At 32.2% G+C, this 27,406-nt stretch overlaps 5 protein-coding genes across 5 annotated transcripts; all 5 read right to left on the bottom strand.

Annotated features, from left to right (window-relative positions):
• Window positions 1-463: 463 nt before the first annotated feature.
• On the bottom strand, window positions 464-1,788 carry LOC126682768 (hemoglobin-2-like). Its single transcript, XM_050378526.2, has 6 exons — window positions 1,680-1,788; window positions 1,459-1,575; window positions 1,265-1,388; window positions 1,051-1,165; window positions 809-925; window positions 464-732 (listed from the first exon to the last, which is right to left on the bottom strand). Exons 1-6 carry the CDS (start codon window positions 1,729-1,731, stop codon window positions 595-597), a joined length of 663 nt encoding a protein of 220 aa, XP_050234483.1. The 5' UTR covers window positions 1,732-1,788; the 3' UTR covers window positions 464-594.
• Window positions 1,789-2,320: 532 nt separating this feature from the next.
• On the bottom strand, window positions 2,321-5,496 carry LOC130015574 (plastid division protein PDV2). The gene is made up of 2 exons (XM_056105958.1): window positions 4,969-5,496; window positions 2,321-3,076 (listed from the first exon to the last, which is right to left on the bottom strand). The coding sequence occupies exons 1-2, from the start codon at window positions 5,254-5,256 to the stop codon at window positions 2,447-2,449; spliced, it is 918 nt and encodes a 305-aa protein (XP_055961933.1). The 5' UTR covers window positions 5,257-5,496; the 3' UTR covers window positions 2,321-2,446.
• An 878-nt stretch (window positions 5,497-6,374) lies between these two features.
• On the bottom strand, window positions 6,375-10,689 carry LOC126683493 (uncharacterized). The gene is made up of 12 exons (XM_050379404.2): window positions 10,551-10,689; window positions 10,274-10,377; window positions 9,735-9,807; window positions 9,531-9,614; window positions 8,992-9,108; window positions 8,415-8,849; window positions 7,904-8,310; window positions 7,665-7,764; window positions 7,492-7,551; window positions 7,325-7,411; window positions 7,086-7,214; window positions 6,375-6,989 (listed from the first exon to the last, which is right to left on the bottom strand). Exons 2-12 carry the CDS (start codon window positions 10,348-10,350, stop codon window positions 6,687-6,689), a joined length of 1,872 nt encoding a protein of 623 aa, XP_050235361.1. The 5' UTR covers window positions 10,351-10,377; window positions 10,551-10,689; the 3' UTR covers window positions 6,375-6,686.
• Window positions 10,690-17,693: 7,004 nt separating this feature from the next.
• LOC126682309 (probable E3 ubiquitin-protein ligase ARI2) lies at window positions 17,694-22,133 on the bottom strand. Its single transcript, XM_050377950.2, has 7 exons — window positions 21,729-22,133; window positions 21,519-21,551; window positions 21,145-21,427; window positions 20,328-20,808; window positions 19,267-19,815; window positions 19,024-19,190; window positions 17,694-18,146 (listed from the first exon to the last, which is right to left on the bottom strand). Exons 1-7 carry the CDS (start codon window positions 21,882-21,884, stop codon window positions 18,007-18,009), a joined length of 1,809 nt encoding a protein of 602 aa, XP_050233907.1. The 5' UTR covers window positions 21,885-22,133; the 3' UTR covers window positions 17,694-18,006.
• A 2,382-nt stretch (window positions 22,134-24,515) lies between these two features.
• On the bottom strand, window positions 24,516-27,357 carry LOC126683432 (B3 domain-containing protein At1g49475-like). The gene is made up of 3 exons (XM_050379321.2): window positions 26,232-27,357; window positions 25,111-25,515; window positions 24,516-24,901 (listed from the first exon to the last, which is right to left on the bottom strand). Exons 1-3 carry the CDS (start codon window positions 26,316-26,318, stop codon window positions 24,656-24,658), a joined length of 738 nt encoding a protein of 245 aa, XP_050235278.1. The 5' UTR covers window positions 26,319-27,357; the 3' UTR covers window positions 24,516-24,655.
• Window positions 27,358-27,406: the final 49 nt, after the last annotated feature.

Here is a 27,406-nt window from a genome sequence, read left to right as displayed (position 1 = left end):
ATCTAAATTTTTATATAATTCCATCTTGATATGGACTACTCAACTCGATTTTAATTTTTTTCTATATAATTAAATTTTATTGATCAAATCAAAATTATTTAATAATACGACGTAAATTTATCAACTAAAATAATTCTCATCTCAAAGATAAAAGTAAAATTATGATAATTTGCCAATTGGAAGTTCTTACTAATTTGCATCTGCAGTTGTTCGATCAAATCAACTTTGAACCTATATTGCACGGAAATTTATCAATACTTTTGTTTTAACATTTCAATTTTATTTTGGAACACGCTTCTAATATTCTAAGACTTTATTTTTATTAAAACTATTATTTTTGCGGCTTTCCATTTCCGGTATCAGTTTTCCTGTTTTCGTAGAACATACTTCCGACTGAAAATGCCGGATTCGAGCTATTTTCACATTCAATGAATTGCATACAAAGCTGATGCAGAACAAAAGATGTCAAATACGGTACTAATTTATTATTAGAAACTACACTATACTACTATTAGTCTATTACACATACATTGCATGGAAATTAAACAATCACAGCTTCGGATTAAAACTTTTATTTCGGTCTACTTTATTTTTCTAGGAACTGGGGTTCATTTCATTTTTGATAGCAGCAGCCAACTGATCATAAGCTTCTGACCATGCATCCTTCATTTCAGGTGACCATAGTTCTGGTACTGCTTCTTTTATGGTTTCAAGCAATGCAAACTTAGTCACCTGCACATAAACCATCAGAACATACAAGATGGTAACAAAAGTTTAAGAATTTTAATGCAAAATCCAAAATTTGTACCTCAAAATGTTCATCAACAACCCCATATTTAAGATGAGTAGCTCCTAGATCCTTCAGACTCGACTCTTTTACGGTCACTTTACCAGCCTTCCTGAGTTGCACTGCTGATTCACATGTCTGCATGAAATTAGTAATTCTCAGTTTCACTTTACCGAAACCGAAATTGATACCAGTAAACGAATTTGATTCCGTTACGAGTGATAAAGACATCCGTATATAAAACCGATATAAAGTTTACTGACCATAACGAAAACAGTCAAGGCGTGAGGTTTAAGCTTAGGGTTTTGCTCCAGAGGAATATCAGAGTCTTTCAGAAATGGAAATAGCTTCTTTGCAGATGGTGCAATCTCAAAGATTCTGCAAAATCAACACAAAAAAATAAGACAAAAATCCTATAAATAGCAGTTGAAATACCACCAAGTTGATAAAAGGTTATAATATGAGAGAGTGGTTTACTTTAAGAAGAATTTTAGACTCAATTCACCAGCATTTTTCTTCATTAAACTCCATGATTTGACAACCAGAGCTTCCTGCTTTTCTGTTAGTGCTCTCACTTTCAGTCTTCCACTCCTCTCCACAACTTCACCATGCACAACAAATCACAACATAAAAAATTCAAGATTTAGAAAAACAAGAAGAAAAAGATTTACTTGTGGAAGTTTTGGGGTTTCTGCAAACAAGCTCTGATCCATCTCCCCTAACCCATGAAAACTGCACAGATTTCTTGTTAGAAACATTTCTTGTGCTATATTTCTTGATCCCTGCAGCTGCAAAATTGCTAATTTTTCTCAGAAAAATACAAGGATCTATAAAGGAATCATTGCACGTACAAACCAAAATACAAAGAAAAATAAAGGGAATAGGTACTGACCATCAGAGACAAGTATTGAAGAAGCAAGAGTGGTGTTCTTCAGGAGATTCATTGCATGTAATGTTGAAGACTATAGCAGTAACACATATAATTTATACACTAACTTTACCAATTGAGTTCAATTTATATAAGACAGATTTTAAAAGTAACCTTTGAAGGTGTGATGGAGCCAACTTAACTTGACATATTTTATTAAACTATTGATGCTTTTCTTTTAATTATTATTAATTACTTTGGTGCATGTATTAAGGACAACATTTACTTCAGTGCCGTCAGGCCTTTGCCATACCTGTACTTACTCCTGAACAAGGATAGAAACAGGGGAATTGATCGATATCTATATGGCACTAAAACAATAGCACTAATATGAAAAAATACTGAATCAAAAAAATACAGAACTCATACAAAGTTGTGTAACATAGACTGCTACAATTTGAGCTTCTATCCGAACACATGAGATAATATAAACCATGCGTTGGCAAACAATTCTATATTGACAAAGGGCTAACTCGGTGCATGAACTGATCCTCAGAGGCTCAGACATTGCAGGAGTAGGAGCATACATATTCTAATACATGAGAGTATACACATCAGAATTTTTCATGGGAAATAAGGACCCTTGAACATGCAACGATTTAGACTCGTCACAAAAACCGTAAGCCATTTTTAATTAGAATCTTCGATAAAATATACAAAAATAGATTATGAATGTACCAAAAATGATAAAAAAAAAAGCTCTAGAAAGAAGATGGACGTTGAATACAAAATTAACCAGTACCATAATTTACATCTGGCTTTGAAAACACTGATTCGAAAGGAATAGCAACTCTCTCTTTCACAACACACCGAGCTTCCCCGTCTTGTAATATGGGTATTCTCCCAGGAGGACATTCTCTGTTTCTCTTTTCTTCATTTGCCGGTTGCTGAAACAAGCTCATCATCTTAAATGGTATGCTTCTATTGCCAAGTTTAGGTCCAAAACCAGACAAGCTTATCACAGATATGACACCAAGAACAGTGATCATCGTCTTAGCTGCCATACCAATAACATGTCCCAGTCCTTTGCTTGAGCTTTTGGGCATGGCATTTCCCTCATTCTTATCTGACCCATTCAGATTCTTCTTCGCTTCACCACCATTCCACACAGGCTTACGTGTAGAAGGGTATGGCAGATGACGTTTGTCAGCAACTAGGGATTGTGGAGGACGGGTTGGATAAGGTGGAAGCAAAAGATCATTGTTATGCTCCACTGTTTCACCAGCAAATGCAGAAGCTTCTTGTATTACTCCAAAGTCTTTCCCTTTGTACTCCTTCAACTTGTCCAATAACATCTTGCGGCTATGTTCAATCTCGCTGAGGGCAACTTCTCTCTCATAACGTTGCTGTTGCTGTAAAGCCTGGTCATATTAAGAGGAAACATTTTAAGACTTCTGAACCATTATGCATGACATTTAAAAGGTAGTTTGTAACATCTGATGTGCATTTGTTATATAAAAAGGAGAAACAACATCTAATTTTAAATTTCATATTTGTAATAGCTCAACTCTTGCATAGACAATAAAAAGAAACTACCGATATGCAGTTAGACAGCCAGCACAGTCAGTTATCCTGTATTACAAGGAAACTTCTCCAGTCTTATATTTCAGAAACAAAATACTTCTGAAATTCCAAAAGAGATAATTATAATCAGTTCTTATAAAAAAATGATATTTTGCTATTTCCTGTTTCGGTATTTCCCATTTCAGCATTTTCATTTCCGTGCTACATAGCAGTCTATCAGTTTGTACATCATCTCTGCCCCACAGTAGAATAAGAAACAAGTAGAGAAGCACAACCAGAGATGAAGGGGAAGTAAAGCGGGTACACATGCAAGTTAGTGGGAATAAACATAGCAATATTTGACAACTTACTGACCTCACTCCTGAGTGAGAAACTTGTGCCATTCAAGAGAACATGAGCATATCTCAACCATTAACAGATCAATAAACAAAAGACCACCTTCATTACTCTCACAGAAAGAGAAACAATAAACACATTTAGCAGATCATACGTACCTACTCCATATGACAAAAAAATCATTGATCCGGTTCACAGCAACATAAAACAATTGACATAAACAAGTAAGGCCATACAGATAATTATAACACGTCAACACTTGACACATTTCTAAAGTTCAGAAGTTTGAATCTGTCAATAGGTGTCATCGTCCATATTAGCAAGAACCAAAACTATATTTAATAATAAGCCCTCTTCAGTAATAAGAGCATGAAGATGATGAGAACATAGAGCACGTTTCAATAAGGTCTTGACAAAATACAGCAGAATGACACTATCTTCATGAACTGGTAATCAAATAGTATTTAAACTATCCTTTTGTTTTGGCGGCTAAATATTGTGAATTACTCCGTGCCTTGAAAGAGAACTATCTTACAAAAACTACCCCGTGGCTTTAAAGAGATCCATCTTTCCGAGTATATCTTATCATTTTCTTTGAAAAGGAATAATGGGAATATTATTGGTTATATTTTGTGAGACCAGGAATGCATCTGGGGCGAATTATTCCACGTTCACATGATCACATATTGGAAATTATCCTTATGTTTCATCATTTTAGAATGTTGCTCAATTACAGCAGATTGGAGAGCAAATCAGTTTCATCAATTCAAATATAAAAGTCCATTGCATAAGTCAAGAGAAGGATTAATCTCAAGCACTGAGGAATAACGGGACTAGGAGATAGAATGGACAGCGAAACAGTTCAACAATTCAAATATAAAAAGATCCTCATTGCATTAAGTCAAGAGAAAGACTAATCTCAACCATCAACTATAAGAGATAGAATGTTACTGACTTTTGCTTCCATAAAGGTACTAAGAGAATACCAAAACTCAAGGATAAAAGTCTGCACTCAGAAGTAGTTGAGAGAGCATATTGTAACCGCCAACTTCCATGCACACAAGCACGCACGGACTCAACTTACGAATTGGATATGGATGTGAGTGAAGAATAACGTATGAGAACATTCTTCAAACTAGTAGACTCCAAAGCATAGACCAAGAACAGTAAACCACTCTCTTTGATGGTTGTGCATCTTTTAAGCTATTAACCAAGATAATCAACACAATCAAGCAAACAAACCAGGTCTCATACATTTCTACCCAATTCTTCCATAAATTATGTCACCAAAACATAAATTACAAGAAAAAAACAAATCCTAAATCATCACATTCCAAAGTATAATTACAATAATAAACTTTTAAAAGATAAGATATGAAAAAGAGAAAAAAACCTGTAAATTTGAGAGCTGATGTTCAAGGCATTCAAGAGCATCAGAGATGTGCAAAAGCCTCTCAGCCTCTAAATCATCATCCTGTTCCTCTGCTCCTTCAGATTTAGGGTTTTGCAAATTAGGCTTCTTTTCCTTGACACCGTCTTTTTCAAAACCCTCCTCCTTTTCCTCAATAACATAACCAGAATTGCCATTGACATTCTTGTTGCTGTTGTGAATACAATTACTGATCTTTAATCTCAATTCAATGGCTCTAGCCAATACCACCTCCACACCCTCTTCTTCCATGGTTGATTTGGTGCTTTTTTCCCTCAATTTTCTATGTGGGTTTTGATGAAAACATTGAAAAGGTGTGATCTTTGGGATTAATGGTGACTCTAAGAGAATTGGGTTTTGTTTGTATAGTGTGTTAAAACAAGAAGCGCCAAAATACCAAGCTTTTGAGGTTGGGCTTTTTATATTGTATATAAGTGATTGTGGTGCATTGTTAATAGATAGATTTTGATTCTCTTTTGTTGTTTTTGGCAAATGTAGTGACCTAAAATAATTTTTAATGAAATTTACCCTCTTTACTTTCAAAACCCTAAAAATTACAAAAAGGAAAAAGGAATTGTACATGTTTGATTTTGTTTGCTAAAAAATGAGATATGTGGTTGAGATAGACTTTCTGTTTGATTGACACATTTGACCTTTTTTAATGTATTAAAGTTTTATTAATTCTTTTAGTTTTTTGATATATTATTATTATTGTGAGATTTTTTGTGAACTGGATTAAGATGATAAGATTGTGTTTTAAGGTTTGTGATTTCTAGTTTTGTCTCTTTGCATTAAGTCAGAAAAAGGAGAAAGCAGGTTGGTGAGAGTATTAGAAGGCTAAATTTTGTCCTTTTCTCATAATTGATTATTTATGTGTGCTAAAATGAATGATAGATGTGTATAATTAGGGTTTTTTTATATCATTAATAATATTTAGGATCATATTGATAGTTTTACTTTTTACACTACTTCAAAAAGAAAATTGCACTAATATAAAAGAAAAAGGATTTTTCACTAATCTTTTCCATTGAAGTCACTAATTTTCATTCATTATCAGCTGATCAAATCCTTTAAGTAGATGATTAGATTATTGGTTGAATGGTGGATAAATTTGGATCAAACAATAACATTCAGGGTTGTGCAATACCGGACCAAACCAAATAATTGAACCAATTAGCAAGTTTACTTTGGTTTGATTGAGACACAGATTCACTTCATTTTTAGTTCAAAATAGAACCAACAAAACCATTCTGAACTGAAAAAAAAAATCAACCAAACCAACTGGTTCAGATCGAACCGAAAGATGAGGCTGAGCCCAGAAAGAAACAGCAGAAGCAGATGTCAAACATCACTCACACAGAGAGCAAACATTTCTAAGAAACTTCCCATTTAGAAAAACATCAAACACTAGTGAGAGATGTTCATATCAAAATGATACTTTTACACAACAATTCTAATTATATTTACATGAAAACTTTATGCAAGAAAATTTAGAATGACAACAGAATCACAAGCAACAATTTATGCTGTTCTATGAATGATGATCAAACAAGCAAATCCCATCAACACTTTGATTGAATTATTTTCAATGATTTTTCAGCCTGTTTGATCATCATCCTATGATTCTTCTGTCAGTCCACATTATCCTGCAACCAGAACTAACAAATAAAACAATCTCAATACTACCAGGCTAAATCTTTCGAAAACAGATACCGGAAACTGAAGTTATGAGGAGTCCACTCTAGAGACTTGCTGGATTTTCTGTGTTGACATTGCTGAATGCTTTTCCTCCAGGAATTAGGCAGTAAATGCTCTATCATGTCCACTAAACCAGCAGAGCAAAGATCCGAGTCTTTCGCAAACGATTCCACAAGCTTTGGTAGATGAAGCTTCTTATCTTTGTGTAAAAATAGTGTTGATTGAATATACTCTTCTTTTGCACCTTCGAGATCCTCAAATACACTATTCGGAGTGTATACTCGGACCTAAACACATACAATCAGTTAAATCTTGGTTCAGCTAGGTAAAGTTAGAAGAACTATTTTGCTTGGGGAAAGGAATTAAATGCTCAAAATATATACCGCGGGATCAGAAGAGCTTCCTGCAGAAAGCGCAAAATGTAAGCGAGGTTCAGAGTAATCCATAGAATAGGCTTTCCTTGGATCTCCAACTCTGAATTTTGTCTTTATAGGAAACAACTTGTGCAGCCACTACAATCACATATATACAAAATCAGCTCAAACTATTGCTGAATAGGAAACTGCATTCTGTTAAGTAATTAATTAGTAGGAATGTGAGGTGATTTAGCAGCAAAAATTACTTGTCCAGGTCGAGGCAATCGACATCCCAGGATTAAATTCTGAATCATTTCTATGTTAACGTTGCGACCTCCCACAATATAAGCTGCCTGAAACAGAAAAATATCATAAACATCGTATCACACTCATAAACTTTTTCTTTGAAATAAATCAGAAAATCTTTACTCACCTTAAGCACTAAAGACATTCTTTTCACATTGTTTCTTGGAATCCCATATGCCAAATATGCCTATAACGACAGCAAATGCAAGTGATTTGTATTAGTTCAGAAGCTGAAATTCAAACCACAACATAGAACTAGATAGCAGTTCAGTATGTAATGAGAAGTTGATTGATCCTTACATGCATAATTAGTGCATTGTGTACATTGATCCAAAATGCTAACTTCTCCTCGCGTCTCAACTTTCTCGGATCAACATCTTCCAATTGGGTGACTAGCAACCTACCGAATTATTTATTATTTTAATATTAGTAACTGCAAAATTCAGTCATGCATGTGTATATCAATTTAAGAATCAGGAAACGAAATACAGGTATAGGACATTTCAAGCACATTTTCTATTTTGACAAGGCTAGCTCACCTAAAATCTTGTAACTTGGTCTGTATATCTTTTAACTTCTGATTGTCGCTACAAAGCCGTTCCACCTTTGTCATTCTGCAGTATGGTCCACCAAACTCCTTGGAATGACCATTGCGGAAAGGATTGTCTGGAGATGAACAATACGATGAAAAACTCACATGCTGAGGGCTCCACATATCAGTCCGGGCGTATGCAGGAAACTCAATCGGTGATGAAGAGATTGACGCAGGAGAGGGAGGAAAGTCGGGATTATCTACCAATGGTGGATCTGCTAATTCAAAATAAATGGATGAGATGCACCTGATCATCTCCTCTGAGAGCGAATTTGGCGTCTCTACGGTATAGTCATGAATAGAGTTTCCAAGATGATCCGCCAGACTGACTGTTGAATGATTAGTCTGAGCTTTCTGAGCAAACAACATACACAGTTATACTTGATTTGCTGAATGTTAATAAAACAACAAACAACATAATTATGGTTTCTATAAAACTCTCAGTTTGATAATGTTACCTCCAGCATTGACAATGGAAGGGAATGGCCCGTATCTACAGCACTAGCCATAGAGTTCATAGGAAGAAATGGTCCAACTGAACGCTGAGATGTCGAGGAGTGACATTGGTGGATAGTAGAATCTAACATGTTTTCTGGCCCCCAATTTCCATTGAATTGCTTAGGTTGATCTCCTCTATCATTTTGCGGCTGACCAGCAATATGGCTCGACTGACTAATTGAACTGTGTTTACTTATCATGTTATCTTGCCCTGCAGATGCTTCTTGAAACACCCTATTTTGCATGCTTGATATCATTTTGCTTCTCTCATCTATGTTAGATCGAGATGACATTTTCTGATCATAAGTTTTTCTATACAATGAGAGAAGATATTTTTCCAAATGCGCAACTTCCAGCTCTAACACTGCAATATCCTTTATCAGTTCCTTGGCAACCTGAGTTTCATCAGAAGTTCAAGTCAACTTACAAAAGCTATAAAATGCCAAAGAGGAAGAGCTACAACACAAAGACAACTATCTAGATCAGATATACCGAATATAATTGTAGTTTGCATTTTCATCTTCAATTGTAAATTACCTTGGGAATTGACTTATCGGTCTTAGTATCATTGGAGAAATCGTTATTGTTCATTGCCTTCTCCAATGTTTTGCGCATCGCGATCTGATTCCGTAATCTGCCCTGGAGTGCTAAAATCTGCATCATTAAATGAAACAAGTTGTAAGAAACTAAAAGATTGTAATCAATAAAGTCGTTGACATCATCATAATGTGAATGCATAACCATTCTCCAAGTCGTCTGCCTTTTTGGTCAGACAGATTATGAATACAACAAGAAATACTATTTGGCAGGGCTTTCATTCTTGCTTTCTTTTCTGTCAGAATATTTTGATGTCTAATCTGAATTTATTTATTGAATGACCATGAATTTCAGTTACTTAAAGAACAAACAACTATATCATAGTTTTATTTTTCTTCCAAAGGTAATACTCAAGCTAGAAAAAGATATAATCCCGAATCAGATTTCTAAGACTGCCAAGGTAAAATCAGGTTAGTCAGTGCTCATATATTTTGCAGATCAAATGAGGATTCAACGGTAAGCACATGTGAGACACTCACTTCATCGCTATGAGATTCTTGAGCTTCTATGTTGGAAGAATGTGCCTTCTTGGTTTTAACATAGTCCTCTTCTGCCATTTTCTCCTATGAAAATAGCTAATTAATGAATAAATAGAACAGAACAGTTCTTAATCATTGATCTAACTGTTGAACTACACAAATGACATTAGTTAGTAAATTTTAAGGAAAGTATTGAATTCTTACCAGTTTTGGGGGATGAGAACCTTCAAAGATGCTATTTGGTTTGTAATTTTCACTATTTTTCTGAATTAGATCACTGTCAACAAAACGAATAGATCAACGGTCACATACTGAACATTAATAAGGGATCAAACTATTCTCATATATACTCTGTGATAACAACAAGTTGAGGTTCTAATTTTATGCACAACCTAATTTATGGTGCTAAACTTCTTGCAAAAACACAAGTTAGAAAAGACCACACAGGCAAATCATCAAACAGCTAGTAACAAAAAAAAATGCTAAAGAAGTTTGGACAGGAAAGTGCACCAGAATTAGCATTATGATTAAAATACATCACCAGAATTACAATATTTTTTACAACAATAGGTTATGAATATAGAGTTTCAGAGTCTCAAATTCGGAAATAAAACGCGTAGGATTCGACAAATTTCCGCGCAACATAGCGTACTATTTAACACCTATATTTAGAGACCATATATCATAGCATGTAACATACTAATACAGAAAATTTTAAGAAGCAAGAAAATCAAAAACATTACCTAGTAGAACGCTTATGCATTGAAGATTTTGCTGCTTCGGTAAAGCTAAAAGTCCTCAAAATTGCACCTCCAAACATAGTGTTGTCTTCACAATAGAAAATTCACTGCAACATCATTAAATGCAGACACCAAATATTCAACATTAGATTATGCCAAAGAAAAATACAATACATAACAGAAAAATCCAAAATGCATTAAATTCTAACAGAATAAACTCTGCTTATAAAGCAACAGATAAAATTAACCATACATTACAATATAGAGTAAGACTACTCACAGAATATGTTTTTGTTTTATTTCATGTCATCAAAAATTGAACCAAACCCTAGTGTTTTTTCAGGAAACTAAAAACTCTTTTGTCTTTTTAACATGTAGCATATAAATGTTGAAGACATTAAACCTATATATAGCAAGAAATTTGCAGGACTGGATACTCTTTTAATGTGTATATATGTATAATCTAGGTAGCATGCACACGGAGAAGCGGGAAGGTACACATATACACGGCGAAATGGTGTTATTTTAAGGTTTTTATATTAAAAATAAAGTTCCGTGTCCGAAACGTTAAGTGTTCAAAATGTTTTTAAAATGGGACACGTCGATTGAAAGAAGTATCTGTGCTATCTAATATATAATGCATAAAAGGGTTGTCAAATTGTTTTGACTAGTCATTGTCTTAGAAAGCAATGCCACCTTTGAAGCTTTAACAATGGTGGGTTTGTTTTTTTGTATTGCATGAAAAGAAGCAAACCAGCTCTTAGCTTTTTGATGGAAGAGTGAGATAACTTGAAAAGGTATTTTGAAAATGTTTTTGCTTATTGACAAAATGACAGTTCAAAAGTGAGTGAGTGACTTGTTATTTATAGAGAGCAATACTATTTCATGGGATTTGAGCTTCTATTATTAAGTTTTCAACTTTATATTTCATTTGGATTTTGTTTCTATTGATAAAATTTTCAAGAGTGATTAGAATCAATATTCTAAAAACCAAACTGATGGTTAAACCGGTAAGATCATCGGTTCACTGTTCAACTGTCCGGTTAACCGGTTGAGTGACATTTAAAAAAATTAAAAGATATATTGATGGATTTTCTGTATTTAGTGACATATTTCTCTTGTAGTGTGGTTCGACCAGCGGTTTACCAATTTAAATACTGGTTTAACTACTGGTTTAATCCGGTCCAACCCGGTTTAACTGGAAATCCGGTGTTTTTACATTTTTCAGACCAGGCTGGTTTCCAATTTAGCCGGTTCGACCGGCCGATCCTATATTTTAAATTGTGATTAAAACATTGTCACTAGTGCCAATATTTTGTAGTGGCATAATGAGTTAATATATTTAAAATTATGACAAATTGATAAAAATATTTTGAATAAAAAATTACACTAAAATTTTTATAATTTCTAGTGATTATATTCAGTGAGTAAATAAAACAAAGAGTCTAATTGATAATAATAATAATATATTTTATATTTATTTTTAGAACCTTTTTTTTATTATAAAAAAAATATCAAACTGAAAATAACAATCATAATAAGTTAGTCAAAAAATGCATTATATAGCTTATTTCCTAGTGATAAAATATTATATTTATAAAAATAAATTTATATCTCTTTATCTCGTCGTAATAAAAAATAAATAAACTATTTTAAAGATCTAATCACTTAAAAATATCCAATTTATATTATTCTATTTTTATTTATAGCTCAACTTTAAAAAACATCAATTTTAACCTAATTTCGATAAGTGCATTTCAATTATATCCAACTATTTATTTATCTATTTATTTTAAAAAAGTAAATCTTTTAAATTTTTTTATTTATGACCAATCGTTTTAATTTCATCAATTATAGCCTATGTTTCAATTAAAAATAGTTTCCATTGGTCATAAATTAAAAATAACTGACTTTATTAAAATGTATTTATCGAAATTAAATTAAAAATATTTTTTTCAAAATAAAAAAAAATATTTTTTTAGTGATCTATTTTAAATCAATAAGATTAATTATGATTTTCACATTGCAAATTAATCTATTTTGTATTATTAATTTATTATATATTGGTTCTAATTGAATTTATGTTTGAGATGCTACAATTACAAACACTAGTATAAAATAAATTAAATTATTCAAGTAATTGCATTCAATCAAAAGTAACAATGAAAATTCTACTACAAGATAGGAGTGGGCATGCATGGTTGATTGATCCTTTCCCACTCATTAAAAAGTGTCTTTATTATGGCAATCATATAGAACTAGCAAACATTCCACACTAAAAGTGATTGGTGTTGGTTTATGTGTAACTTTGTAAATAAAAGAGATGAGCATTTACAAAAAGGATCATAAAAGCAAAAACCTCAAAAGGGGTGAAAGGTAGAGAGGTCAAAGGATTAAACACAAATATTATAATGAATTGTGGGATAACAGTTGTGTCATGTTATTTGAGCAGCAAATCAATAAGACATTAGCTATACGTGCTAATGTTTAAGGATAAAAGAATAAATAATAATTAAAAAAATTCTATCACAAATACTTATTGACTTGTTATAAAAATAATGTGGCACAACCGTTATATAAGATAAACATTCTGAATTGTTTTATTATGACATATGAAATGCTAGCTTGTGAGGTGGCCTTACCATTGTCTAATTCTAATCTCTTTACACCCACTTTTTTTTAAGTCTCTGCCCTATCTAGTCAAACATACAGTGGCTTGCAAAGCTTATTGCCTTTTCTTTTTGGACAATGTGTAACATTTATATATATGCTACATAAGATAATATTAGTATTAAACATATATCATCACCTATTTTTTCTTTGACATGCCTGCCTAATACATACTTTTATATCAAAATTATGGACTCAAGGATTTTTTTTTTTCACTCTGGATTAAATTCTATATGATCATGTGATTCATATATATCCTTTTTTTTTCGACAATCCGCACATAACTTTCCTCGAACCCTTAGTTCATTATAAATTTTATCTCCTTCTAAAAAAAAAAAAAAATCAAAACCTCCCATCGGCAGACTCGGCTAAAACCTACCCCAGGCTGCATGTGAGTCTGCCCCTATGTTCATATTGGATATTGATTCTAATACGGGTTCAGAGTTTAAGGAACGACGGGATATAAATTAAAATCTAATGGCATTATATCATAATATTGATTAATTTCTAATTATATGAATTTTGCTTTTATGTACTTATTTTGATAGAAAACGAATCAACAAATAAAACTCACGCTACCAATGTGATGTCCGTCATTTTTCGGTCAAATTCATTCATTTAGACTTTCAAAATTGTCGTTTTTATTATTATTTAATACAATATATTTTCTTTAGTTTTTGTTTATAATTTCTTTTAGGATCTTGTTTAGGATTTTTTGACTTCCATATACATATAAAGCTTTTTTGAAATAATTAAAATTTCATAGATGGTATTTATCTTTTATTTGAAGCTATTACTGGATTAAGTCATAGGGTCAACCTAGAAGATCCCATATTAACTAATTAGTTTTTCTTGGGTTAATCATTTGACAATATACCAATATCATAGGTTATAAAAATTATTATCTTACTTGTATGTATAAATAAACATGCATGGATCGATGAGATAAACAATTATATATAGTCACACATATATATAAATGTATATCATCTTGAGTAAAGTCAAGCATCAAAAATTGCCTAGGAAAGCAGATCATACTTATTTTTTTCCCTTTACAGGAACAGGAGTAACATTTGTTATTTTTATCAGAAAAATCAATCAAAACATTCACAAATTCCAAAGACGTTCAAATTTATTGATGAAAATTTTCATTTTATAAATAGTTTTTTAATAGGATTATAAAATACCTAACTTGCTAGGATTCCTACATTTAAGATTTCTAAACAATCACTACTAGAACACAACTTTTTATCTATGAATTTCACCGGAACGTAAAATCCATCAGTAATATGTACACTTCCAGGATGAATTTTCCGATATATTGCCAACGAACATATTGTATGTCGCCAATTTTTGTCGGAAATATCATTGGGAGTGCAGCACCAAGAAGGTGCTACTTTTTTATGACAGAATACTTGACGGAATTTTTATGTGAATAATCCGTTGGTTAAACCTAATTACGGACGGAGTTTGGGTCATTACCGGCGAAACAATTCGTTGGGAAAAGTGTGTTTTCTAGTAGGAATAGTTTTAAGTCACCAAGATGATTAAATCATCATTAAGAACTTAACTTTTGTATTCAATGATTATTTGATTTTAGTATCAAAATATTTATAATTGGAAGGTATAAAACTCTATTTCCGATGGCTTTCATATCATTAAGTATTTTAGTAATTATCAAAAAAAAGTAAAGTATTTCAGTAGAAGATATAAGGCGTAACTTAACAAAACCACAATTTCCTCTCTAAAAAAACCACAATTAATGTAATTAATCTGCAAAAGAAACCCTAATTTAACAATTAAAATTCTAATAAGTTCATAAATAGGAGAATAAATTGATGAATATGCACCTGTTTTGAAAATACAGAAATTCACCTTGAACTTGAAGCTTCACAATGAGAAATAATTAATCAAGAATCAAAGCCTTGTAGAATTATATAAAGAATAAATTTCATATAATTTTAAATTACATTGTCATCATAAGTAATAAATAAGAATGCTTATCTTATAAATTATTATTTTTTACTAAATATATTTAGCAATGTGTAAAAAACGGTGTACGGTGCAAAAAGGTTTCTAACGAAAGAACTGAAAAACAAGAAATAATAAGAACAGCATTTTGTGTGCTTCATGAGATAGCTAGAAAGTTTAGCTGTTTTTTTTTTAATTTATTGTTAATTATTTGTGCCTGTGATGATAATTAAGTTCAGTGTAACAAACAAAGTTGTTGCAATTTTTTAACCTTTTTTGCTTTATGTTTGTGTATCGTATTTTATTTCACTCAAATAATGCTGTTTTAAGCAAATTACTCTTAATTTAAATACTTAGAAAATAACATCATACAATATGGTTGTCTAATAGTGTCAAGGGTTACTTAAAAAAGTTATAAACTTTACCGTATTTTGTAATTATAACATGAATCTTAAAATTTGGCAAAAGCAATCGTCATCTTTTATTTTTTGGTGAATCGATATAACAACCTATTTTCTGTAAAAATTGATGATGTGACTATCATAACATTGTAATATTTCCACGTCAACAAAAAATAGCTTGGTATTCTAATTTATCAAAATATAAAAATTGGTAATTGAATTTGTCAAATTTTATATTTTATTTGCAAATTACGCTAAAATTTGTAGTTTATTTTGCATTTAATCCTAGCATTTTACATATGAGCTTATTTCATTTCTAAACTATGCTAGCTATCATAATTTGCTATCAATAGATTAACAAGTAACATAATCCATGGATTAACATACAAATACAATGCATGTTATCTTCGAAAATTTGCTCATAAAACTTTGAATTAATTAGTTTTTAATCATAAATTAATTAACTTTCAAATTTTTGAATCTGTAAACTCCTCAGATGCCAGAAGTCTATTAATTTCAGAATCTAACCCTATTTTATGATTAAAGTTGGATAATTTAATAATGAGACCCTGACCAACAATAGTCTGATTTTTGAGCAATGACTAAAGTATCAATCTTCAATGTAAACTGACAGACATGCTTCCTGGGTTATTTAAAATGTCTTAGATTTGACTTTAACTCAAAACAAAAAAACAAAATTTTATACTAACTTCAATGACATTTGATTTTGTGCAAAATTTTACTATATAGCTATTTGTTAGCATCTCCAAAAAACAATCAGATTAAAAACGTTATTATTCCAGTCTCAATAGTATTCGAGAACTGATTAAAAAGAAAAAGAAAAACATGTGATGATACAACAATTATTATGGGATCAAATTATAGTTTAAACTGTATGTACGCTAAGCTCTATTCTGCTAATATCGTGGGATCAAATTCTCCCGCAAGTGTTAAAATTTTTCCTAAGAAGAAAAGGAACAAACTCCTTTAGTAAAATAGAAAGATGAAATTTGCTTTGAAAAGGATAGTTAAACAATTAAGATGTCATGATTGGTATTCTCAATCTATTAAAAATTGTAGAGTTTAATTTCGAGTCAATACTCCGCCACATCTATTCGTATAGGTGAAAGTTTATCGTTTTTATGGCGAGTATAAAAGAATGAGCTTTTTTCGTTGTATAGCTCACACGGTTCATTAATCCTAAAATGAATTGAAAAAATAGCTTGGTGAGAAACAAATAAACAATATATGCATTAGTTTCATAAGATATAAAATACTCCCAAGGTTTTTCTTCCAATGAAGCTAAATCAATATTTTACAGGGAGCTGGGAATCACAAAGAGATGAGAAGAAATTAGTCAACTTTCCAAAGACAAAAATTGTAGCCAATTACAAGATCAATGAGCATCTTCTCTTGGTTTTTGAGTTTCTCTATTACCTACAAACATATCAATTACATTTAGTCGTTTAAATTTTATTACCATAAACACTGTGAGCTATAAAACATTTCTGAAAATAAAATTTTGCCTTTCATAAAAACCTTCTTATATAGACTCAATCTACCACGTCATCCGTAGACTAAGCCAATCATATCATAACACCTCATTAAAATGAGTGTATTCTTATAATTTCGTTTGTTATATGCATACACTTTTTAATAATGATATTACAAAAATACCCTCATTTTAATGAGATGTGATATGATTGGTTTAGTCCATAGGTGACGTGATGTGCTGAGTCTACCTAATTTTTTTTAAAAAAATCTATGGATTGAGAATCAATATGGGACATCTCACATTTAAAACCAAAAATTCTAAAAATCTGAAAAAATTATATTTATAGAAGTATCATCTTACAATTTCTTATTTAATTGTCATAATTTTTATTTCCATACAATGGAATTGAATTTTCAGTATTTCTATTTCTACTAAATATAATTGTGGCTTATAAGTTATAACAGCATTCTCGAGTATAAGATACTACCTCCCTTCAGAAAGTATGAAAGGCAATCAAGTCAACTACATTATTATATAGCCTTCTGAATTCAATTTTATTTCTTCAAGCCATCTAATTAAATGCATGTTTGGACTGCTTTGGATTCAATTCAACTGATGTCTTCAAAATATATGATACTCATTAAATAAAATCAACTCCTCTTAATTAAAAAAGATAGGTGCTGCCACGGATGCAGCGACTCTGCCCAACAAAAAAAAACCTAAAACAAGAGAACAATATCTACGTTTCGACATTTCATTCCCGTTTCCGAAAACACTTAAAAAAAAAACTTCACATTAATATGCAATTTTTATAATGAAAAGACCATTTCTCCATTTTTGGTTTCAGGGTTTTCTATTGCAGTACAAGATAGGGTGCAACATTAAATTAGAGCAGAGATAAATATAATCATATTCAGCAAAATTATGAAAAGACTGTAACAAGTTAATCTTAAGTCCACCACCAGCTAGTGAATTTACATATCTATCTCCCACAAAAAATCCAAGAAACCTCTATGTACAAGACCCCAAAATTAAAAACCAGATGGTGGAGGTGGACTACTTTCTCGTCAATGATATATATTATATCAAGAGAGAAGAGTGTCAAAATGCTGAACAAAATAGCACTTGGTGCTTCATCCACAGATGATTAATTTTATAAATTAAGAGCTGTACATTTTGTACTCTGCACTCTCTTCATTTCAATTCCTATCCATTACCTCTGCAGGCATGTTCAGATCAAAAAACCCACCACCTTCCTTTCTAGCACGCTTCCGAGACGAGCATCCACTTTCATCTAAACTCCTAGATCCTGACGGTCTATCATGTTGTGATGTCCCGCCTAAAATGCAGCGAAGAAAATACTAGCTAGTCAAAAATGAGTTTCAATGGTCTTTCTACATTTAACATCATGAGAGATTATGGACAATGTGAATCATGAATTTGGTTATAATTTAAGAACAGCAATGACATTAGAAACAGATTCTAGCTCAAATGCCATTCAATCAGTGCATGCAATGCCAAACTAAAATCTGTTAAACATATAAAAACATAACAAAACTCACAATGTCAAGAGGATAATTTAACAAGAAAAAACATATTTTCAGAGCCAAGAGTTTGACGCAATGAAAAAAAAAATGATATTACCATGAGGCCAATCAACTATCAATCGATCACTAGCATATCAAAGACACGCCTTAAATTAAAATAGGTGTTAATATGAAAATACTATTGTCGGAGCCTGACCCAACAGCTTGGGCTTTTAGGTCAATTGATTACTTAACATGGTGTCAGAGCCTCTATGATCAAAAGGTCAAGATCCTTGGCAGCTCCCTCATTTGGCTAATTAAAATATTTGAGCATAAGGTGGGTAGGCATGTGAGCTTGTTTGTTTACGTTTTAAATCCAATGAGTATTTGCAAGCGGAGTGTATTAACTTAACAAAACTATTTTTAGAGCCTCGCCCAACAGCTTGATCTATTGGGTGAATTGGTTATTCGGCAATAGGTGTAAAATTAAAAAAAAAGTGCCAAAAACATAAATGACAGAGATGTAGATTTTTTTAGTTATAAAGTGACAACAAATTAGAGGCGGGTTTCAGATTACCACTTCTGCTATTTTAACCAAGGTGGGATCTACCTAATCAATTACTTCTAAGTGAAAAAAATGGGATAAAGCACCAAACCACTGCAAAGAAAAGAAAGGTGGACTTAAATTACCATTCGTATTGTCATTTGATGATAGGCAGCTACCGGCAGCACCAACTTTGTTGCTCCAGCAGGAAGAAAGTTCTGATGCCTTCTCAATGCCTTTTGACTTATAGGGAGCTATATTGTGGGTGCCTAGTTGGAGAGATCCCAACAGATCGCTTTCTATACACTCATACCTGCAAGCAATTTCATTAGTGTATGAAATTAGACGTCCCACAAAGCAAGCTTATGCAGAAATTACAACACACTCACATTTTCTTACAAAGGGTATCAATAACTGTACATAAATTGATAACTTGCATTCTTATCCCCATAACTTTATCATCGGTAAACTGTTCAAATGGTTCCTCCAGGAACTTAGAGAGTTTTTCAACATTTGACTCGAGCTGTTGCTGCTGATCCTCAAATAGATTCTGTTTAATTTCTCTTTCCTCCTTTGTCATTTCATCACTAAACAACTCATCGCCAAACATATAAAATGCAAAAGGGTATGAATATGAAAGAACCCGTCTTGATCTGAAAAGTCTGTGGAGTCCATTAGTTACCCAACTGAAATCTCTGAGTCTTGATTCCTTCTCTTCTGATATTGATACCCTCTCTAGGATACTCTCCTTGAGTTTAGTTTCTAACTTAAAGGAATCTGTGTGAGCCTTATAGCGATTGTGATAGTGCATATATCGATAGAGATCTCGTTTTGCCCGCTCTGTGTTTTTCTCTCGGTCTTCTTTATAGCGACCACAGCTGTGACCAGAAATTCTTGACCATGTATGATCTTTCCCAGTAGCTCCACCACATAGCCAACTATGTCAAATATAAAAAAGGAATGAAATTGTGTAAATTAAGATATTAAAAGCAGAACAGAAATGATGCAGCAGTGCAGTAGGAAAATTCAAGTAAAACAATTAGCAAATGGACCATGCAGATTCAAAGCCAAACTATCTCTGAACATCAAAGGCACTTAACATCATACAGGAATTTGTAATAAGAGTTCGAAAATGTTAGTTAAAGCATTTTTTTTATGAAAGAAATATTTACATCACAGAAAACAAAATACAATTTCTTGAAGCAAATGTACCAAATCAGAAAGTTTATCAAATCACAGTTCCTTAGGAAGGAAGGAGCAGATAAAAACATATAAATATGCAAAGCAAATGCGGAGAGAGAGACAGGTCCATGTAAGGATGGAAAGTCTACTCACTAATGGATAGCACATTCACACACATGGAAAAAGAGAAACCCAAATATGATATGACAAAAAAAGAAAAACCATCTATCATGAAATGCCACTCCAGGAGAGAGTGAAAGCAGCTCACCAAAATGCTTGGCCGCAAATACAGCTCACAAGATTGCAGCCACCATTCTTCTCAACTGGTTTGTGACACTTGGGGCAAGGCTTTGTGTGAACGGTGATCCAGTTAACTGTTTCAGATTCATCTCGGCACTTCTTGATCCAAAGCTCCCACATCAAACATGAACAGGGAGAGTGTGCTTCTAACAAGCAACTAAAACAAAATTGTAATCCACAGGAACACTCTACCTCACAGCACTCATCTTCCTCAATCCGTATAGCATTCCCACAATGAGGAGCGCTTGGGCACCATTTAACCATTTTGTTGTCCTCTATGTAAGATTCAAGTAGAAAACGATCAAACTTGTCAGCCAAAACTGGATGCTTTTTACTCACTAAATTTTGGACAATAGCTTCATCGCAGATAGCATTGCATTTGTGAGCCATGCACCGGATGCGTCGACTTTGACCCTCATTGATTTTTACAATGAAGTGCTCCGTCCAGCCTATGATATTCAATAAGTAAAATCTATTAATTTTTGGAGAAAAATGAGACATGTAGATAAAAAAGCACTTCAGCTGTGGAACATTTTAATCTCGAGTATCAAAGCATTAACACACCACAATTACACACCTGCGTCACTCATTCTTAAAATCAAATTAACAACTGGAAACTCAAAATAATTATCCCTTACATTAAAATTGCTAAATCAAAATTTTCCATCAATATAAAAAAAAAGCAAATTTCTTCAATCAAACCTTATTTATAGATCTAAACATATCAAAAAGTCTAATCCACTGTCAAAAAGAGAAAAACCAAAAGCAATAGGGAGAATGCTTACAATCATTGCAGAAGCAATGGCCGCAATCCATCCTAGTCGTCCTATTACCAGCCACATCCTCTATGCAAATATCACACATGATCGTAGAAGACGAACTCACTGGCGCATCCCTATCTACATGCTCAACAGCAGTAACACCCGCTTCAGAGAACAAGAAAGATTTCCCTTTCTCCACAAACACAGCAAACAATCGCTCAACATCCCACCGGTAATGTATCAATAATGTCCTTGCATGATGCTCTCTCAGAGACAACAATTCCATCACTCTCCGCAAATCTTCCCTCTGCACAAATCGAACCCAATCCGAAGCATCAAGAACTCAAAACATTAGCAGCATAAAATTTTGAAAAACTTGATCATATTATTCTTCATACCTGAGCAACCAAGAGAGATTCCCGTGTGATTATCTGCAGCCAAATAGAACTAAAAAATTAAATAATCCACAGAACTTAGCAGAATGCTGTCCAATGCTTATAAATTAAAAAAATTAAAAAACCAAAATTTCACCAAACAAAATCACACCCACAAATTAAAGTCAAAAAACAAAACAGCCCTAATTAACCAAAACAAAAAAAAGAATTAACCTTAGTAGTGGGAGCCTTAGAAGGAACCCAATGAAAATTAGGTTCTTCATTATCAAAACCATCAAGAGAATCCTCTCCTCGATCCTCCTCCTCCTCATCGTCATCACCTGATGAGTAATTATAGCATTCCTCATCACTGCCTCCATAATCCTCCATAATTATTTTAATCAATTAATAAAAATTAATATTCCTATTTTTATTTATTAATTTATAGAAATCGCAATTGCGGTCTCCGGCGATTCAGCCGAATCGGGTGATCGGAGAGTGCGGTTTCCGGCGAGATCAAGGTTACCGCCGGCGAGAGAACGAGAGGCTTGTATGGGAAGATTTGGGTTTGTGTGTTGGTTAAATTTTAGAGAGAGAGAGCTGACGAGATGACAAATGTTTTTTCTGTCGTGATTATTATTATGACAGTGTCGTTTTGGTTAGTTAAAGAAGTGAAACGGTGCCGTTTGGCGATGGATACATAGGAGAATCATGGTCGTTGATAATTTGAGCTTTTGTGGTTGTGGTGTGGGGCCGTTTTGGAAAAGTATTGTTATGGTTTGGATTTGTGATTGGATTTTTTGTTTGAGATAATTACAAATTTCGCTTTTGTGTTCTTTTTATTTTGAGTGTTTAATTATTATTTTTATGCAATTGAATGTTTTGTTTTATTTTTCTATTTGATTTAAGCTGTTAGAAATATTTCTCGAAAGCATTATGTTAAGGAGATTGCGAGTTCAAATTATATTTATATACTAGCATTAATTATTTAATTACAAGAAATACTCTGCATCCTTTTTTAACCGTCGTCGTCATGTTTTTAGCGGTCACCAATGACGGATTGCCATCCTTCTCTTCATTGACAATCTCAGACTTGCCATTGTATCTAGGTCTTTTCTCTTTATTTTCAACATTATAGATACAACCTGCTCGTATTGACTCGTTGTATTTAAATTAATAATCGTCTTTTCCTGTTTTAGAAGCACACTCTATTAATGGATGTCTGATGATACCACACGTGAAATACAATTTTGGCAATTTTTCAAAAAGAATAATCGTATTTAACTTATATGTAATATTAAATATATATTTTTTCCAAGGTAATATTAAATATATGAATTTATATATTATATTTATTTTACTATAATTATAAATAAAATATAAATATACTTTTTCTATTATACATATTTTTAAATTACAATTGAAATTATTATTTATTAACAGCCCTTCTAAATGTGCTTCTGAATCAATTTTCTCTACCTTTCCCACTTGTGAACCCAAATTTTTTCTTGCTTCTTTCGTCAGGCACATCAAAGGGAGGTTATTAATTTGAACACAACGGAATAAATTCAAAATCTATATTTCTGAAATCTCCAATGCAATCAAATTTTTTTAGTACTTTCACAAACCTCCATATTAATTCTTACATTTATTATAATTCATGCTTTGGCCTTTATTACTTGAAAATCAAACTATTTGGTCCCTCATTTTTAATTCTGTCAACGATATAGTCCCTCCGATATTAATCAGCTAAACTAAAGGACTTGATGGTCAATTAATTTCAAACTTCAGGTATAAAATTGTAGACAAAAACAAAATTGGGGGACCAAATCATTTTTTAATTTTTTTGTTCAGTCTTTTGACTCAGTTGACTAACACCAAAAATGGACGAAAGAACTAAATCTTTGACGAAAATAGAAGTGAAGGACCAAATCGTTTGTTTTTTAAACAAAAGAGACCAAAATGTGAATTGTAACATACGTGAAAGGCTTCCAAAATCATTTGCTCAAAATATTAACATTAACATTAAATTGATTTTTTTTAAGTCTTCTTATTTAGCATATATATAAATTGTCCTACAATTTTTCAATCTTTGAAAATATATGCTAAATATGAAAAAAAAATTAAACTTTTTCTAAATAAAAAGGATCAATTTAATATTTAAGAGTACAATTGAAACGATAAAATGCAAAATAGGATAAAATTGACAAATTTTTAACGTCGGGGTAGAATTGAAAATGAGTTAAAAGATCGGAACTTTTTAAGATATTAATTCATTTTTTATATATCCTAACTTTTTAAAATTGTCAACTTTTCTCTGTCTTTTTTTTTATTTTCAATTGTATCTATTTTTCAAATTAGAGTGTAAAAGGTTTAAATGTATCCTTCATATATATTTGACATGTGGTCGAAATAAATCTTTGAAGTTTTAAAAATATACTAAAACTATAATACAAACACATTTGATGGAGAATCTGTCTTTTTAGTTTGATTTTGGATATAAAAAATTAGTTAAGTTCTAACATAACCCAAACTAAAATAATTGAATGCAAAAACCAACTGAACCGACCAGTTTAATTTGGTTTGAGAAAATTAATTCATGAAATGTCTTGAACAATTATGTTTTGAAAAAATAGGTTTTGAATATAAAAAATTAAAAATTTATTTAGACTATATGCCAATTTTTTTAAAAATGAGACGATGTTTTTTTATAATGAAATAACTAGATTTGGAATAAAATTGAGATAATTTTAATTTTTAATTATAATAAGCATTATGATAAAATAATTATATTTTTATGCCAATTTTTTAAAATGAGATAATGTTTTTTAACATTATCCCGGACTTTTAAAAAACATTATCTTATTGATCCCGCACAATCGCACTAGTTTTCGGATAGAACCTGAGTAGTCTAACAATGTCTTTTTTACAAAGTAAAGCTTTAAAGGATTGGTTGTAAGAATTGGAAACACTTCCTAACATGACATATTTCCGGATTAGTTAACTAGGCAAACTTAAATATGTACTAATTTGAGTAATTATACCGCTAAATAATAAGGTGGTAACAATACTTAATCATCAAAATACATAATAGCTAATTAGAGTTTCATCAAGCAAATATAAGCTTAAATCAGTAAAATCCGAGGAGGTGGGATTGCTTGTCAATCACGGAAGATAGTAACTTTCCAGAGATTATCGTTGATAATCTCAATGGCACAAACATCTCCGATACTCATATGATTGTCATCTACGAATTCACCCCATCCATTCCCTAATCTGAATCGATCGTATTTCCGTTCAGCAACTTGTTTTCCCAGCCTAACCCTCCATTTTTGGCCCTTGGAAGTTTGAAGGTTGATGTGTTCAGGTGCTTTCTTCAGAATTGGGCCAAATTCAGTTGGTAAATGCTGTACAAATTAAACAACAAAATTTGATAAAACTCAATTCTCAAAACACTTTGTCAAAGTTATGAGAATCGTATACTATTTTACCATTTGTTTCCGCAAACTTTATGAAATTCCTAAATATATTTATAAACAATTTACAGTTTCCTATTCCAATATTTCTTGTTTCATTGTTTTTACTTCTGTGCAATATTTTGTTGAAAACTACTTACAGCAATTCTGTGCTTGAAATGGTATGTTTGCATCGTGAGTTTGAAACAAGGCACTTCTGTTCTGAAGTTTCTCCATCCTTGCATCGCTTTTCCGTGACTGCACTCTCCTTCCTCAAGCTTGGTTTTACATGCTGAAGTAGTTTCCACTGAAGGATAGCAAATCTCGCAACCGGAAGGATTAAATATGCGCACTTTGAGAGTAGAAATTCCTTTGAGTCTAAATGTTAGAAAGTATTCTTTCTGAATTGAGAAATGTTGCATAAATTCCTGCCAGTTCTTGTCGAAGTGTATCTGGTCGTCAGATTTTGCCAATCCGATCTTCCATGACTGGCCATTCGGAACGATGAGATTGACAAAATCCATAAACAGATTACTATGTGCCCTCACAAACTTGATCGGAATCATCTGCGATAACATTTTCAGAACAAACAGACCAAAAAATAAGCAACTTGAAGCCATTACAAAAATAAAATCAACATTGGCTAACAGTGTTGATTCTAAGATGTGGTTTCATTGGCCTAAAATAATTAAAATAAATCAGGCTGCAAATCCAAATTACAAATTCTAATGTGCCCAATTCAACTTTAATCAAATAGATAGCGACGAATTTGAAATCTACTCGTTAAAACTGAAACGTTGAGGTTTTAAATATAAAAAGCAGTAGATATCAGAAATCAGGCAGTGTAAAGGGTATATTATATTAGAACAACACAATGACAGTGTAAAGGATATGAGAGAAAACCAAATGCATCAATTACAGCAGGAAACTATGTTACACAGACTCGGATATATACGTATCTGCATTTCCAACACGCTAATTTACTTAACTGAAAATACAGGGATATGGATCCGATATAGGACTCGGGTACTTAGGTACAGATATATATGGATACACTAGACATAAGTGAAGAGCCCGGGTACGTAACATAGACAGGAAATGCACAGAAGCATAGCAAAACATCAGAAGAACTCGACACAAGAGAAGCAGGCAGTGTAAAGGGTAAATACACAGCAATGTAATACCCATCTTCAAGTAAAATCAAGAATTCAAAGTTTTAACTCACAAAACACAACAAATTAAGGAAAAAAGAAGAATAACAGCTGAAGTAAGAAAGACTTACCAGTTTCTTGGCTTGTAGAGCTCTCGGAAGAACGACTTTGAAGAAACCGGGAGATGGAGCTTCATCGGAATTCGTTTGGGCAGCCATGGATTCAAAAAACTCAAAGGTTGATCAAGAATATGATGCTCTTCAATAATGTTAAATAGCAAGTGGAACACTGAAGTTTCTTTTATAAGAAAAACAGTAATGAAAAGTTTGCATGGCAAAAGAAGAAAGCCAGCAAGGAGTTTATGTTTTGAATACTAAATATGTAAGTGAGCCCCCCATACTATTTTAATAATCTCTGAGATAATAGAGTACCTATATTTGTTTATAAGACATATATAACATCTACCTTCAAGGCCTGCTGTAAACAAAGCAAAGTCTGTAAATTCACTAATATGTTTTAACAATTCTTGCCAAATCTTAATCAAGGTTAAAAAGACAAATAATGAAGCAAGCTTTTAATTATTTTATCAATCCTTTGTAATTCTTTTCATTTTTCGCCTATCGGTCAATTTTAAATGACAACAAATACATGTTTTAGGAAATTAAAGCTCGACAATAGAATTTAAAAATCCATATAGAAATAACAAAAAGATTTCTTTTTACATATTGGATTTTGAATTTAGTTTAGATATATCCAGATTAGTTTGAGCTCAGTTTTAACTTGATTTGATATTCTTATTAACGAGTCAAAATCTCATTTTTTTTAACTTGTTAATGTTTACTGAAAAATATTAGTACTAATAACTGAATTCAAATTTGATTAAGCCACTTTTAAAAGCCTGTAGAGCATTATTTTATGTTATTAGTACAAATAAAAAACTAATTGAATTCAAAGCATTACTTTTAAAAGCCTCACAAAGACATTCAAAATAATCAAAATCAAAATCATAGACAAGCAAAACAAGTTATATGTTACCTGAACGGTAGCAGGCTCGACACGTGACTCGGCAGATACAATGGTTGTAGCAGCGGCGTTGATAGTATTCATGCTGCTACTATTGTTATCACTAACACTTCTCACCTTTTAACCCAATTATACAGCATCATCTTTCAACCCGAATGTACAGGGTCAAAAATTATGACTATCTCAGATTCTTTTTTCCTATTCTTTTGCAAAATAAATCACAGAGAAGGAAGAGAAACAAAGAAAGAGAGCGGTCAAAAGTGTGTGGAGTAATAAATTCATA

The sequence above is a fragment of the Mercurialis annua genome, linkage group LG5, assembly GCF_937616625.2.
Source record: "Mercurialis annua linkage group LG5, ddMerAnnu1.2, whole genome shotgun sequence".
Lineage (NCBI taxonomy): Eukaryota > Viridiplantae > Streptophyta > Magnoliopsida > Malpighiales > Euphorbiaceae > Mercurialis > Mercurialis annua.
The sequence above is the reverse complement of the archived record's forward strand: the minus strand, read 5'-3'. Positions and strand labels throughout refer to the sequence as shown.

What these genes read in the sequence shown, in the direction of transcription:
- LOC126682309 (XM_050377950.2), bottom strand. Translation starts at nt 21,884, where the DNA reads ATGGAGGATTATGGAGGCAGTGATGAGGAATGCTATAATTACTCATCA. An exon ending in ATTTGCGGCCAAGCATTTTG is followed by an intron (nt 19,816 to 20,327) that starts GTGAGCTGCTTT and finishes TATTTGACATAG; the next exon opens with TTGGCTATGTGGTGGAGCTA. An exon ending in GATACCCTTTGTAAGAAAAT is followed by an intron (nt 19,191 to 19,266) that starts GTGAGTGTGTTG and finishes AATTGCTTGCAG; the next exon opens with GTATGAGTGTATAGAAAGCG.
- LOC126683493 (XM_050379404.2), bottom strand. Translation starts at nt 10,350, where the DNA reads ATGTTTGGAGGTGCAATTTTGAGGACTTTTAGCTTTACCGAAGCAGCA. An exon ending in GTTCTCATCCCCCAAAACTG is followed by an intron (nt 9,615 to 9,734) that starts GTAAGAATTCAA and finishes CTATTTTCATAG; the next exon opens with GAGAAAATGGCAGAAGAGGA. An exon ending in GAAGCTCTTCTGATCCCGCG is followed by an intron (nt 6,990 to 7,085) that starts GTATATATTTTG and finishes GTATGTGTTTAG; the next exon opens with GTCCGAGTATACACTCCGAA.
- LOC126682768 (XM_050378526.2), bottom strand. Translation starts at nt 1,731, where the DNA reads ATGAATCTCCTGAAGAACACCACTCTTGCTTCTTCAATACTTGTCTCT. An exon ending in TTCAATACTTGTCTCTGATG is followed by an intron (nt 1,576 to 1,679) that starts GTCAGTACCTAT and finishes GCAATTTTGCAG; the next exon opens with CTGCAGGGATCAAGAAATAT. An exon ending in TTGTTGATGAACATTTTGAG is followed by an intron (nt 733 to 808) that starts GTACAAATTTTG and finishes GTTTATGTGCAG; the next exon opens with GTGACTAAGTTTGCATTGCT.
- LOC126683432 (XM_050379321.2), bottom strand. Translation starts at nt 26,318, where the DNA reads ATGGCTGCCCAAACGAATTCCGATGAAGCTCCATCTCCCGGTTTCTTC. An exon ending in CTCTACAAGCCAAGAAACTG is followed by an intron (nt 25,516 to 26,231) that starts GTAAGTCTTTCT and finishes ATGTTATCGCAG; the next exon opens with ATGATTCCGATCAAGTTTGT. An exon ending in ATTTCAAGCACAGAATTGCT is followed by an intron (nt 24,902 to 25,110) that starts GTAAGTAGTTTT and finishes TAATTTGTACAG; the next exon opens with CATTTACCAACTGAATTTGG.
- LOC130015574 (XM_056105958.1), bottom strand. Translation starts at nt 5,256, where the DNA reads ATGGAAGAAGAGGGTGTGGAGGTGGTATTGGCTAGAGCCATTGAATTG. An exon ending in ATCAGCTCTCAAATTTACAG is followed by an intron (nt 3,077 to 4,968) that starts GTTTTTTTCTCT and finishes TAATATGACCAG; the next exon opens with GCTTTACAGCAACAGCAACG.